This window comes from Trichosurus vulpecula, chromosome 4, assembly GCF_011100635.1.
Source record: "Trichosurus vulpecula isolate mTriVul1 chromosome 4, mTriVul1.pri, whole genome shotgun sequence".
Taxonomy (NCBI): Eukaryota; Metazoa; Chordata; class Mammalia; order Diprotodontia; family Phalangeridae; genus Trichosurus; species Trichosurus vulpecula.
In genome coordinates this window covers 77,254,945-77,270,101 of record NC_050576.1, presented here as the reverse complement: position 1 = coordinate 77,270,101, position 15,157 = coordinate 77,254,945, and the positions used below count along the sequence as shown (strand labels likewise).

The 15,157-nt window shown below is 41.3% G+C and overlaps 1 protein-coding gene across 1 annotated transcript; it reads left to right on the top strand.

Moving 5' to 3' along the window:
• Positions 1-391: 391 nt before the first annotated feature.
• Positions 392-2,553, top strand: LOC118845756 (heat shock cognate 71 kDa protein-like). Its single transcript, XM_036753779.1, has one exon. The coding sequence runs from the start codon at positions 406-408 to the stop codon at positions 2,344-2,346; it is 1,941 nt and encodes a 646-aa protein (XP_036609674.1). The 5' UTR covers positions 392-405; the 3' UTR covers positions 2,347-2,553.
• The last annotated feature ends 12,604 nt before the right edge of the window (positions 2,554-15,157 follow it).

Sequence of the window (15,157 nt, the reverse complement as noted above, 5' to 3'; positions counted from 1 at the left end):
GCTGGGCACTGTGCTAAGTGCTGAGTTCAAACAGAAATCAGACAACCATCCATCAGGGATGTTAGTAATAATTCTTATGTTAGGTGGTCAGTTTGACCACAGCATCTGAGTGGGGAAGACTGCAAAAAAATGGCACTGAATGAAAAATAATGGAACAAATAATAAAAAACTAAATATAAAAATATAAAATAAAAAAAATAAAATAAAATAAATTGTCTACTGGCCATATAATGACAGATTATTCCACAGCAAATACAGCAACATCAGAACCCATGACATGCTTATCTTTTTAAGAAGGTGGCAAAGAATGATCTGCAAGTTAAAACAATGGCTCCGCTACTCAGCGAAGCAGCAGCCCTTCTTTCTCCACAGTGGTCGCCTACGACCCCCGACTCCCCAGCAACCATGTCGAAGGGACCCGCAGTTGGCATTGATCTTGGTACCACTTACTCCTGTGTGGGAGTCTTCCAACATGGGAAAGTGGAGATCATTGCTAATGACCAAGGAAACAGGACCACCCCAAGCTATGTCGCCTTCACCGACACTGAACGTCTAATCGGTGATGCTGCAAAGAATCAAGTTGCAATGAACCCCACCAACACAGTTTTTGATGCCAAACATCTGATTGGTCGCAGATTTGATGATGCAGTTGTACAGTCAGACATGAAGCATTGGCCTTTCACGGTGGTGAATGACACAGGCAGGCCTAAGGTCCAAGTGGAGTACAAAGGGGAGACCAAAAGTTTCTATCCAGAAGAAGTATCTTCTATGGTCTTGACCAAGATGAAAGAAATTGCTGAAGCTTACCTTGGGAAGACTGTCACAAATGCCGTGGTCACAGTACCAGCCTATTTCAACGATTCCCAACGGCAGGCCCCCAAAGATGCTGGAACCATCGCTGGTCTCAATGTGCTCCAAATCATCAATGAGCCAACTGCTGCTGCTATTGCTTATGGCTTGGACAAAAAGGTTGGTGCCGAGAGAAACGTGTTGATCTTTGACCTTGGAGGTGGTACTTTTGATGTCTCCATTCTTACCATTGAAGATGGCATCTTTGAGGTCAAGTCCACAGCTGGGGACACCCACTTGGGTGGAGAGGACTTTGACAACAGAATGGTCAACCATTTCATTGCTGAGTTCAAGCGAAAACACAAGAAGGACATCAGTGAGAACAAGAGGGCTGTTCTCCGTCTTCGCACTGCTTGCGAACGTGCTAAGCGTACCCTCTCTTCCAGTACCCAGGCCAGTATTGAGATTGACTCCCTCTATGAAGGTATCGACTTCTACACATCAATCACCCAAGCCCGTTTCGAAGAGCTGAATGCTGATCTCTTCCGTGGCATGCTGGACCCTGTGGAAAAGGCCTTGAGAGATGCCAAGCTAGATAAATCACAGATTCATGACATCGTCCTGGTGGGTGGTTCTACTCGAATCCCCAAAATCCAGAAGCTTCTGCAAGATTTCTTCAATGGCAAAGAACTCAACAAGAGTATCAATCCTGATGAGGCTGTTGCTTATGGTGCAGCTGTCCAGGCTGCCATTTTGTCTGGAGATAAATCTGAGAATGTGCAGGACTTGCTGCTGTTGGATGTCACTCCTCTTTCCCTTGGAATTGAAACTGCTGGTGGAGTTATGACCGTTCTGATCAAACGTAAGACCACCATCCCCACCAAGCAGACACAGACCTTTACCACCTATTCAGACAACCAGCCTGGTGTGCTTATTCAGGTTTACGAAGGTGAGAGAGCAATGACAAAGGACAACAACCTGCTTGGCAAATTTGAGCTCACAGGAATTCCTCCAGCACCCAGGGGTGTTCCTCAGATTGAAGTAACTTTTGACATTGATGCAAACGGCATCCTCAATGTTTCAGCTGTGGATAAGAGCACAGGCAAGGAGAACAAGATCACCATTACCAATGACAAAGGGCATCTGAGCAAAGAAGACATTGAGCGCATGGTGCAGGAGGCTGAGAAATACAAGGCTGAGGATGAGAAGCAGAGAGACAAGGTGTCTTCTAAGAATTCTCTGGAGTCTTACGCTTTCAACATGAAGGCCACCGTAGAGGATGAGAAACTGCAAGGCAAGATTGAGGATGAAGACAAACAGAAGATCCTTGACAAATGTAATGAAGTAATCAACTGGCTGGATAAGAACCAGACTGCTGAGAAAGAAGAATTTGAGCATCAGCAGAAAGAATTGGAGAAGGTCTGCAACCCCATCATTACTAAGCTGTCCCAGAGTTCAGGGGGCATGCCAGGAGGCATGCCTGGTGGGTTCCCAGGGGGTGGAGCAGCCCCATCTGGAGGTGCTTCTTCTGGATCCACCATTGAAGAGGTCGACTAAACACAACAGAAGAAAGAGCATTCCACGGAGCTTTCCAAAAATTGAAGGACTCAAATTTGTAGCCAAGGCAGTAGCAGTTTAACATTTAAGCTACTGTGTAAATCTGGGCATTCTGAATACTTGAATGTGTGCAGAGGGAGAGAAGTGAACAACATTGCACTTTATCAGTACTGTAAACAAGTGGAAATGCAATTCTTGTCCTGGAGAATAAAATCTATTTAAATTGGCAAAAAAAAAAAAAAAAAAAAACAATGGCTCCAAACTCTAGTCTGGGCTGAATCTTTTGATTTGAAAACCTTAAATATAAATGACAGCCCTTATTACTTTTGTGACATTGGGCAAAGCCTACTCTGGGCCTCAATTTTCTTATGTGTAAAATGAGGTAATTGGATTATATGACCTCTTAAGATCCCTTCCGTCTCTAAATCTCTCATCCTACCTTGATAAATGCAGAAAAATATGTGCCCAAATATGACCCTCTTGTTTTTATATCTGGCTGTTCACATCCTGCCTATAGGGCCCCTTTCTCAGTCCTGTACACTGTTCCCACCCATTCTAATCCTCTGTGATATTTGGCCTCCTCACACCCTCTATTTTCCACCAGCTCAGGTCCAAAAGTCACATGTGAGAACCTGTAACTTATATGGGCAGGTCATAAAAATGAAGGTTCCACCCAGAGTTGCCTTACAATCCACCCTAGAAAGCAGAGTTGGGTGTAAATCTAAGCTGACTTAAAAGGCTTCACACTTGTTGAAAGAATGGGCAACCTCATCCTGGGAAAAAAAGTATCCCCATGACTGGGGCAACATGCCAAAATGTCCCAGTTTGGCCATGTTCCAGCTGTCAACAAAACTGGGTTAACTGTGTTTCTTGTTGCTAGGCTTGACTTCCCCTGTGCTCACAAATGTGAAAGCCTGACCTTGTGCTGGAAAGCATGAAAACATACAGCCCTGGAAGAGCTGGCAGTTGAATGCATGGTCCCAAGAAGAACATCACAATGAGAAATGGTGCCAAGACCAATTATTGCCCCAGCAGCCCTAAAGGCAGGCCAACTTTCGGCCATCCATCAGTACCGCTGCCCTAAGTGCTCTTCCCAACAGTGCTCTGAGGACACCCGTAAAGGCATAGGCAATGTCACATTCTTTGTTGTTGTTTCCAGCACAAGATAGTGGTAAGAGCCCTAAAGTGAGGTCAGGAGGCCTGTGTCTACCACTCACAGGCTGTGGTTCATTCATTCAACGTTCAGCAAACGTTGTCATCATCATCGTAACTATCATCTACAAAGTGCTTTTCATCCATTATCTCTTTGGAGGCTTGCCTGCTTTTACAAAATTCTTTGAGGACAAATGTGTACCGTCTGTGATGGAATTAGATTTAAGATTGTGGGGGGCTGGAATATGGTAGGATAGTAATAACTGAAACCTTAGCATTTGCAAATGCCTTATTTACTTACGTTATGTCATTGGAGTGTCAACCTTGTGAGGCAACACAAGGCAACAATTGTCAACTTGTGAGGCAACAATTCCCGTTTTACAGGGGAAATTGAGGGTCTGAAAAATTAAGTGATTTTCCCCTGATTATACAACTAGTTATTGTCAAGGGCAGGATTTATATCCAAGACTAGCATCCTTACCACTACAACACTGGGCTGGTGGTTATTGCTCTTTGTTCTTGAAGAGGACCATTGGGTTAAGCATCAGGGAAATAGAAAGTTTAAGTAAGCCACATTCCCTGCCGACATGGAGTTTACAATCTAGTAAGCGTATGTAGTCTTCTTTACTTGCCTAGGTATAAGATTTAGATAGAAGATCAGAAGCTACATTCATCTCTGGCCCTAATCTTTGTCATGTGGGCATTGCCAGCTAGGACCAGTCATAACTTTTCTTCCTTTAACTAGGCAGTTCCAACTCCCTAGTCACTGTTCTCAACTTAATCCCTGTGGAGAGTTTTCTTTGCATGGGTGGTGGTTAGTGTGAAAGAGTGACCCAGCCCAGCCTCGTTCCAGATAACAAAATGGCGCCGATTCGGTTTTCGTCAGGGACAAAGAAAAACCCTAGATTCAGTTTCATTCTGCTTTTTGGAAAAAGTTTATTAAAACATTTATTAGTAAATCAAAACCACAAGATTCTCTTTTATGCAGTTCAGGACCTAGTCTGGTAGATTGTGGAGAGAGTTGCTGAGCTCTTTTCTCCACCCCAGCCATCAAATCTTGGTAAAATTTCCTTCATCTGCATACGGTTCATTACTGTGTCCCCATTCTAATACAATTCAGAAAATAATCAATATAAGCAGAATGGATCTAGAAATTAGATAAATTGAGTCAATATTTATTAATAATCAATACTGAAATGAGAATATATTTTTTAATTATCGAAATAGCTTTGGAAAAAGCAATTGCTTTCTTTAGAAGGGAAGAGAGAGAGAAGACAAGGGGCATGGCAGGGGAAGGAGAAAAACACCACCATGGTCCTTAGGGCAACTTGAACTGTTGCCATTTCCGGTTCTTGGCAGCAGTGACTAGAATAATGTCAATGTTAGTACCCTCTCCGTCTCTATGCTCCCTAGAAACATGTGCCTGCAGCATCCTTCTCTGATCCTGGGCCAACTGCCACAAAAACCACCAAGGACTGAGGTGGAGGGATGGCCCATTGGTGGCCAAGCCCAAATCACCCTCCTGCTTCCTGTATTCCTTTTCTCTCTGTTTTTTTCTCCCAACATCTCCCTCTAATCAACCACTCAGCATCTTTTTCAGCTGCCTCAGTGTTTCTCTCCATGGATTCTCCTCCAAAGGAAGGGAAGCACAGCATTATCCCTTTAAGAAAGAATGCCTCTTGAGTCTATGGATCACAACAGGCTGCGGAATTCCTATCCTGACCATTCTTAATTTCTTGCTGTCTCCCTGGCAGAGAGCGGAATAACAGGGGCCATATGTAGGGATATCTAGGGCCTTTCATTTTCCTGGGTTTCAGTTTCTCCATCTTCAAAATAGGAACAATGAACTGAAGGTTCTCCAATGTCTCTTCCAGCTCTAACGTTCTATGATACTATGATGATTTCAGAGCTGCCTCACACCCTATTGATACAAAACTTTTTTCTACCACTGTTGTATCTTTCTACATTAAGGTTTCTCAGTATCTCCCATGTGGCAAAGATCTGTGGGTGTGTGTTGGTAGGCAAAGTGGCCTTTGTTTTCTTTGAGTGCCTCAGTTTACCTCATTGAGCCTTGCTGGGTGCTGGGCCTGCTGCTTCTCTTCGGGGGCAGGAAGCCCAGAGACCCATGCCTAGGAGCAGAGAACTTCCTGTGTGACGATTCATGGGGCTTGCTGAGGGGAGGTGTTAACCTAGTCTACATGGATGTGAACCTCCCAGGGTCTTAGGGGGAGGGGCCAACTCATCGGCCCTGGTCATTCAGGCGGTGCTTGATGATGTCAAAAACTCTATAAGAGGGGAGAAAGCTTGAAGATCCCTTTTTTCGGTTGGAACGGCAGCGGTGGTGAGCACAACTCTGGGCCAGCCCTTGGGCTGAACCTAGATGTTGGTAACTATGAATTGTATTGGGTCTGTCTGTTGATATTTGTAATTTGTTTGTACTTGTTCTGAAGTTTAGGATGCTGGCTTTTTCCCCTGAGCTAAATGAATGTTCTGAACTTCAGGGTGCTGGCTTTTTCCCCTGAAGTAAGTGAATGAATCTGTATTTGGTCTGTCTGTTGATGCTTGTTTGTATGCTCCCCTGAACTAACTGAATGCTGGATTAAAGTAAGCTTGTCAACCCCTTCACTTTGCTCTCCTTGGTTAAGCGGATCAGAAGAACCTGCGCGTTCCCGGCATGTCAGCAGCCTCCTGGGTGCTGGCTGTGGGTGGATCTTATGCCCCCACAGAAGCTGCTAGCCAGATTGTTAAAACAGGGTGGTAGACCTCAAAAGCTTTTTCAGTTTACAGAGGGATCCAAGGGGCTGTAATTTTCTTTGCACATACGTAGAGATGACAAACTCATATTGTAAATTCTAAAACCTAGTAGGTTTTTGGAGAAGCCTCTCATCTCTTCCACCATTTCCTCCAATCTAGATGCCCTCATTTTTGGTCTTGGTTCCGGTTATCAGATGTTTTTAATTTCCCCGACTTGGGCTTGAAGACTTCGTTTTAATCTGCAGACCATTCTGCCACCTTCTTGAAAGGGACAGGCAAATCATGGGTTCTACCACTACAGACACTATAGAATAATCTACATTGTATACTACCACCAGGCAAATGCTCTTTAAATACAACTTTCCATAGTCTCTCCCATGCCCAAACATTGTGGTCCAACAGGCCACCCACTGATGATACCCCTTTGTCCATTGACGATATCGCTGACAAATGATTGTTCAGCTTCTAGTTGAACACTGCCAGTGATGGGGAGCTAAGTTCCATTAGCTCATTTTACAGATGAGGAAACAGAGGCAAACTGGGTTAAGCGACTTGACCAGAGTCACATGGCTAGTAAGTGTCTGAGGCTGGATTTGAACTCAAGAAGATGAGTCTTCCTGACTCTAGACCTGGCACTCTGTTCCCCATGGCACCACCAAGCTGCTCAGGTTCCATTGCTGGGCAGCTCTAATTGTTAAAAAATTCTTCCTTCCTTACATTGGCTGAAATTTAATTATCTATAACTTATATTCAATATTTCCTATTGCTTTATAGAACCAGAAAAGCTAACCTGAGTCAACACACTTCAGAGTATTCTGTGGGTATGTATTATCTTAAAAAAAAGTACCTTATGAGCCACATTAAATATATTTCCTTTTTAATACTCAGCCACAGGACACAATTAGTTCAAAGCAAAGGCATTTATTAAAATGTCAAATTAAAGAAAAAAAAGGAGCCCACTCAGTGCCCCCAGTCAGAGGCACACTCTCACAAAAATAGCCACCCTCACTGAGAAGAGGCATGCTCTGGGAGCATGTATGCCCAGAGTGGATATAGGGAAAGACTATGCCTTTAGTGCATAGTCTTTAGAAGACCACAGAGAACTTCTGGCAATGTCATCATATTTTTTCGGCTGGTCCTGCTCCACATTGGTCTTAGGTGCCATATCCTCTCTCTCTCTCTTTCTCCCTCCCTCTCTCCCTCCCTCTCTCTCTCTGTCTCTGTCTGTCTCTGTCTCTGTCTCTGTCTCTCTCTCTCACCTGATTTACCTTTCTTTTATTTTTAAAAATTTATTTCATTTTTAATTTATGGAATAAAGCAAGCATTCCCATAACACAGTATGATAAAAAGATGATTGCACATGAAACTGCAGATCTATTATGTACAACTTGCTATTCCTTTTAAATATACACCAAAGTTATGATGTAATTTTTTCCTTTTCATTTTCTTCCCACTCCTCCCCGAGATGGTCACTGTTAGACACAAATAGGTATGTATATATATATACACACACACACACACACACACACACACACACATATATATACATATATATATATACACACACACACATATATATACATGCATATATAAATATATAGATATCTGTATATAAATATCTGTGTGTATGTATAAATATATGTCCATATGTGTCCCTATATGTATACATATGTGCATATACACATAATAGATACACACATAGATATCTATATACAGATATCTATATTTACATGTAAAATTATTCTGCACATATTTGTATTTATCAGTTCTTTCTCTGAATACAGATATCATCTTTCTTCATATGTCTTTTGTAGTTCATTTGGGTACTTATAATAGTCAAAATAACTTATTTGCTCAGTCATTCTTAAAGCAATATTGCTGTTACTGTATACAATGTTCTCTTTGTTCTGCTCATTTTACTCTTCATCACTTCATGCAAGTCTTTCCATGTTTTCTAAGATCACTGAGCTCATCATTTCTTGCAGCACAATAGTATTCCATCACAACCATATGCCACAACTTCTTCAGCTGTTCCCAATTAATGGGGAATGTAATTTCCAGTTTTTTTGCCACCACAAAATGCTGCTGTAAACATTTTAGGATGTATAGGTTCTTTTCCTCTTCCCATCACCATCTTTGGAAATAGACCTCATAGTGATATTGCTCGGTCAAAGGGTATAGGCAGTTTAATAACTCTTTGGGCATAATTCCAGATTGCTCTCCATATATATTCTCTACTGAGTGGTGCTCTGCTGGCCCTGAGGTCGCTGCTAGGCATTGCTCCTCTGGGCACATAGTTGTGGGGCTTCTTCCTGCTTTTTGCTTCTGGCTTGATGTATTCCCTCTTCCTGATAAGAGGAGGCACAGTCCCTACCACTTCTCTTTTGGTATCATACCTAGAAGCTTAAGTTTCAGTTTGTTTTTTTGATGAGGGAAGCAGCCCCTTTGCACACTCAGGATCAGACAGGGGAAAACCCTTCAGCTGCCTTTTCTCCAGAGGGAGAATGTCATTTCTTTTAATTCTTAAATAAAATAACAAGCAGTGGTGAAGGTTTGACCTTATCAATATCATCTAAATTTTATTAGCTCATCTGAAGGCACATGGTCTGGCCTCAAATGAGATTAAAATGAGTAAACTATTAGGCTTTCAAAGAGCAAATGGGCTTTAATCAGGAGTGTGCTAACATTTAACAACTGGCACTCCAGAAAGAAAAAAAAATATCCACAAGGCACACTTTTACATTTAATCTGCATTAGTGACATTTCCTCTGTCATTTTTAAAAGTCTATAGTCAGCATTTGCAATTCTTGGTATAAATGGTCGCACTGGAAATTTAATAATCAAACCTTAATATATATATTCTTTATGTCCCCATTTAGACTAAGCATTCCTAAAAGTTTGGACGACTGTCTTAATTGGTATTAAAGACAGTTAAGTGGTCCAGTGAATAGAGTACTTGGCCCAGAGTCGGGAAGACCTGATTTCACATCTAGCCTCGGACACTCATTAGCTATGTGACCCTGGACAAGTCACTTAACTTCTGTTTTCCTTAATCCATTGGAGAAGTAAATGACAAACCACTCCAATATCTTTGCCAAGAAAACCCTGTAAAGGGTCAAGAAGAGTCAGACATGACTGAACAACAGTGACAAATTTTTTCAAGCGATCCTTCCATTCATGGAGGATAACAACTATAGAATCAATTGTAAAGTCCTGTAAATTCTACTTTTTCAACAAATACAACCTTTCTCTCTATTCACACAGTCACTCCCTTAATTCAAAGAGTCATCACCTCTTATCTGGAAAGTTGTGGTGGTGCTATCATTGGCCTCTCAGCTTGATGGCTCTCCTGATCTAATGTATCCTCCATATAGAAAGTACGGGTCTGATCAAGTCTCTCCTCTACTTTATAATCTCTGGTGGCTCCTTATTAACTGTAGGATCCAATGACTTTGTCATCTAAAGACCTTCACAATCCAGCTCCAACCTATGTTTCTCACCTAATAAGGCTCATTACTACTCTTGGCATGTTCCTTGGTCCAGCCTGGGCTTTTTGCTGTTCCTCACACCTGACATTCCATCTCCTTTCTCCATGTCTGCATGTAGAGTGGGCTATCCTTCCAGCCTAGAATGAACTCCCTTTCCTCACTTAGGCTTTTTTAGAATCCCGAGTTTTCTTCAAACCTCAACTCATCAAATCTTTCTTGTTCTGCTTCAGCTATTAATGGATGGATTCTTAACCTGGGATTCATGAACTTGTTTTCAAAATACTCTATAACTTTATTTTGGTATAACTGGTTTCCTTTGTAATCACATGTATTTTATATTATGCATTTAAAGACAACATCCTGAGGTGTCCATAGGCTTCATCAGACTGCTGGAAGAGTTCATGACGCAAGAAAAGTTAACTCCAGTCCCACTTCTTTCCTCCTCACCATCTACCTTGCATTTATTTATTTATTTTTATATTATGCATATACTTATATAGTTACATCTTATTTATCCTGTTAGAATGAAAGTTCCTTAAGGGCAGAGACTATTTATTTATTTTTGTATCCTCAGTGTCTGGAATATTATAGGTACATTAATTAGTGCTTATCGATTTATTGGGGCCAGTCATTAAGCACAGTGGATAGAGTGCTGGGCCTGAAGTTGGGAAGACTCATTTTCCTGAGTTCAAATCTGACCTTGGACACTTACTAGGTTTGTGACCCTGGGCAAGTCACTTAACCCTGTCGGTCTCACTTTCCTCATCTGTAAAATGAGCTGGAGAAGGAAATGGCGAAACCACTCCAGTATCTTTGCCAAGAAAACCCCAAATAGGGTCACAGAGAGTTGGACATGACTGAAACAAATGAATAAGGATACAATAAGGAACTCTGGACCTGGCAGCTCTTACCAAAAAGGAATCATACTTTGGTTTTGGTAGATTTGAGAGAAGATAGACGATCCTGTAGAAAGTGCTTTTCTTGGCCTTGGCTGTCCTGGTGGTTGGCAGAGACCTCTGTCTACTTCTTGTCTATGGTTTGCACACCATGGAGCCGGGTGAATAGACCAAGTGGCTGACCCTAGAAGGGAAACCAGCTTCCTTCGTGCCATCCTAGTGTTTCTCTGAATTATGTGCCTTCAGTCTGCAATTTCTCTTTTCTGTGACTATCCTATCACTTTCTGTGTCTGTATTACATCACTGACAGATGTCTCCAGGAGAAGAAATGATGTCCCTTTGTCTCTTCGGCTCTTTTGCCTTTTGGATTTTTGCTTTTTAGAAGCCCGGAGCTTCAGATGTTAGAGGAATACGAATATTTAATGGCCCACTCTACTATTCCCAATACAAGAATAAGTATTATTGTTCTTTTTGCCTGTGAAGAAAGTGAGGCTCAGGTTAGATAACTTGCCCAAGGTCATTTAGCTTGAATTTAACAAATGTCTGTTAATAAATTGGTCACTAGTTATGTTTTACTTGATTTCCATTTTTTGGGAGCTTAGAATTCCCCTATTCTCTCACCAGCCCTTTAGAAGAAACTTCTAAGTAGCTGTTGTGAAAATGAGATAAATATATAATCAGAAATGATTAAAAAAAAGCAGCAAAAACAACCCAGCTTCTCAAGCCTACTTGGCTACGAATGGCTTCATTCCCATATAAGTTCCTTGAGGGCAGGGACTTTCATTTTGTCTTAGTATTTCTAGTGCCTAGTAAGTGTCTTATACCTAGCAGAAGATTAATATATGCATTTTTGGTTAAAGAAATCAGAGATGTAGAGCTGGTAGGGTCTTTGGAGGTCATCAAATCCATCAAATCTGTCATTTTACAGATGAGGAGGGAAGTAAGGTGGAGAGGTTGACTGATTTGCCCAAGGTCACATGAGTAGCAAGTTGCATATAGCTGTTATTTGAGCACAGGCTCTCTGATGTCCAGCCAAGGCTCTGACCACTTTGACAAGATTTATTGGGTTAGATTGGCTTGGCTTAGACTGGTTCTCTGCTTACTTCACTCTCCCTTCCCCCAACACAGAATTATTATGTCTGGGTAGGAAAGATAAGACCTGGTGGAAACTTGCATGACTTAGCAGGTTTGAAAACCAAATCTTTCCTGCAAACAAAGGCACTGATGAAATACTTTGTAGGGTGGAACACTGGGAACTGAATCAATTGGGAGTCAATAAGTATTTCTTGAGCACCTACTGTGTGTCAGCAACTGTGCTAAGCACTGGGGATATAAATAAAAAAAAGGAAGACAAGTCTTTCCTTCATGGAGGTTACAATCTAACGGGGAAGACAGTACACAAAGGAAAGCTGAAAAGTGGAAGAAGAGGGGGGTCAACAGGGGCTATCTCCCATGTGAGCCCAATGTTTGTGGAGTAGAGACCAAGCAGAGCAGCTGTTGAGAAATGGAGATTTATAGGGAGAGTTCTGAGACCTCTGTAAAGGAAGTCTTTGGGAGGAGCTAATTGCTCCAGCCCTCCTTTCTAGTGCGGAGAGGCAACAGAGGGTTCTGAGAAGGCGTCAAGTGTCAAAAGCTGAGTGGATCTGTGGGATGATGGTGAAAGGTGAAGATCATGCCTCCTGGAAGGGTAGAGCAGCAGATGGGGAGCAAAAAACTTCTCATACCTGTAATCACTGGCTAATCCTTTCTAAATCACTGGCTTGGGCTTTCTGACCGATATAGGCTTCTATTCCTAAGAATTAAACTCTCCGAGTCCCATGACCAAAAGCTGCTGTTCAACAGTAATCAGAAGGCCCAGGGACGTACTCCAAGGTGGTAGTGTCAAGGTAAAGTTCTCCCTTCATGTGATTCTTAATCTAAAGAAAAATGTAAGCAGTAGACAAAAAAGGTGTCAGCAGTTGCAGAAGAAAAAAAAAATTAGTACTCTGTTTTTTAGACTTTGATGTCAGGCATTTCATATATATGTACATTTATATGTATATACATACACATACATGCAAAGTGCACACAAGTAGATGTATAACATATATGTATATACATGTATGTACATACATATATGTATGCATATAATATATAACAATATAAATAATTTAAATATACTATTATAATATATAAACATATATATTAGTAATTATAAATATTATTGCTTGGAGGGAGATTTAAACAGCAGTTACCTTTTTTTACATGAAATATTGAAGCTCTGCCCAGGCAAGGTCTTAGAGTTTTCAGAAACAAAGATGAAATTCTACAGTTAAGACCAATAAGGTTTCAGAATTTAGTTAATTCTCTAATTTACCAAACAGAACAATGGTAACTTACGATGTCAGTGTACCCTGGAGAATAATTTTCCTAAAACTATTGAATCCCTCTTTAACCACTCCCTCTAAAGGATTTTTCTTTCAACCAGGTCAAAGATGAACTGATACGTCTCTTAATTGAATTGAGCAAAGCCTTCTTCCTTTTCTTAGTCCACATGTAACTACATCTCCTCTTCCTTTTAGGGCTGATTAGGTTTTAGATAAGGATGGTATAAAAAGATCTCAGTGCCAGACCTTGTTTCTGAATTGATAAAGAAAAACTGATAAGATTCCTCATCAGGTGGGACCTACAACTTCAGCCTAAAGTCTTTTCCTAGTATTATTTTCTACTACTAAAGAGTGTGTATGAGCATGTTTCCACAGGGTGGAATTGTCACCAGATTTTGTTCATAACGATCAGTTCATAAATAGTACAGATGTGGCAGTCAGTTTTTGCAATGCTCGAAGCCTACAAGCTGATTTCTTTCACCATAACCTTTCCCTGCCCCAACCCACTACCAGGGGACTATGTAATTCTCTTAACTGTGCTATGCCTCTGGAATAACCATTTCATGTTCAAATGTCCTTTGTCTAAATACATGGAGTAGTTGTAATGTCATTGCATCAAATGTTTTCATATTCTTTGGCTGTTGGGCCTGGGGCATGGAGATTGATTGGGTCATGGGCACATTTTGCTGGTGCCATTGAGAGAGCAGAATTTTTGCTCTGAGGAATGATGGAAGGTCAGAATATGCATGGGCTGGAAGAAGAATTAGGCATATTCTTAACTATGGTGGGGGGATTTGTGGAAGTCATTGGCCATACTGTGGAACCTGATACTAACCAGGTACCCTTTCTCTAAGATTTAGGGTCAAAATAAACTTCTCTGCTATATATCAGGAATCAGCTTTCATTTCTCAGGAATGTTGTATGATGGCTCTGGAACTAAAGTGCAGTCCAGGGGGAAAGGGCATTTGAATTTGGAGTCAGAGAATATGAGTTCAGATCCTGGCTTTGCCAGTGACCTTGGGAAAGTTGCTTATATTCTCTTGACCTCATTTTCCTCATCTTAAAATTAGAGGGCTGAGTAGATAACCTTTAAAGTCCTTACAACTCAAAATCTATTATTTCCTGATTATAAAGCACAGATACCACGAATGTTCTCTATTTACCACAATGAAGATAAAAGAGGGGCCTAGAAGCCCCAACACCATGGGTTCTACCTCTGTACATTTTCCTTTGCTGTAATAGATAAGGCCTGACTCAGGTTTGTCTGGTAACTTAGATTTTATGTTGTAATAAAATGAGATCCTTGTAGAATATTTGAACTGGACAGCTAGGTGGTACAGTGGATAGAGTGCCAGGTTTGGAGTCAGGAAGACTCATCTTCCTGAGTTCAAATTCGGCCTCAGACGCTTAATGTGACCCTGGGCGAGTTACTTGATCTGTTTGCCTCACTTTACTCATCTGTAAAATGAGCTGGAGAAGGAAGTGGCAAACCACTACAGTATCTTTGCCAAGAAAACCCAAATGGGGTCATGAAGAGTCAGACAGGACTGAAAACAACTGAACCACAGCAGAATATTTGAAAGTTAACAAAGAGAGGTTTACTAAACTGACAAGGGAAGAATCTTTAGAGCAGAGAAAGGCTATTCAGCAAGGAGACGGAATTGATCCAGTCACTACCTTTTCTCTTTGTTACCAGTGTTGTTCCTTTGATCAGAAGCTGGAGAAAGAAACGGATGACTTCCCATGCCTTTATTATTTGTTAGTAGGACCATCAGGAAGCATGGTGACAGTCCAAGCCCTTAGCTCCCAAAGCTAATTAAGTCTTGAGGATGGTTTGAATATCAATTAAAGAAAAGCTAGCCTGACCTGTGTGGGAGGAGGGCCTTAGATAATTCCTACCAAATCTCACCTCTTCATGACCTGGAACTTAACATTTCTAGAGAAATTTCCACAACTTCAAGGGCTTCAAGGTTGTTGCTGGACAACCTTGACCAGGGTGATGAGAAGCCTAGTAGAAGCAGCACTGGAGAAAGAAAAGGGAAAACTAAAATAGAAAGATAGCAAGCAAAACAAAACAAAATAAAAGACAATAAGCAATATAATGACCCCCTGAAGGCGTGAACAAATATAGAGGAAAATGGAGACAGGAAATTCT

Bases quoted from the DNA above. Each gene is read 5' to 3' on its own strand.
- LOC118845756 (XM_036753779.1), top strand. From the start codon at position 406: ATGTCGAAGGGACCCGCAGTTGGCATTGATCTTGGTACCACTTACTCC.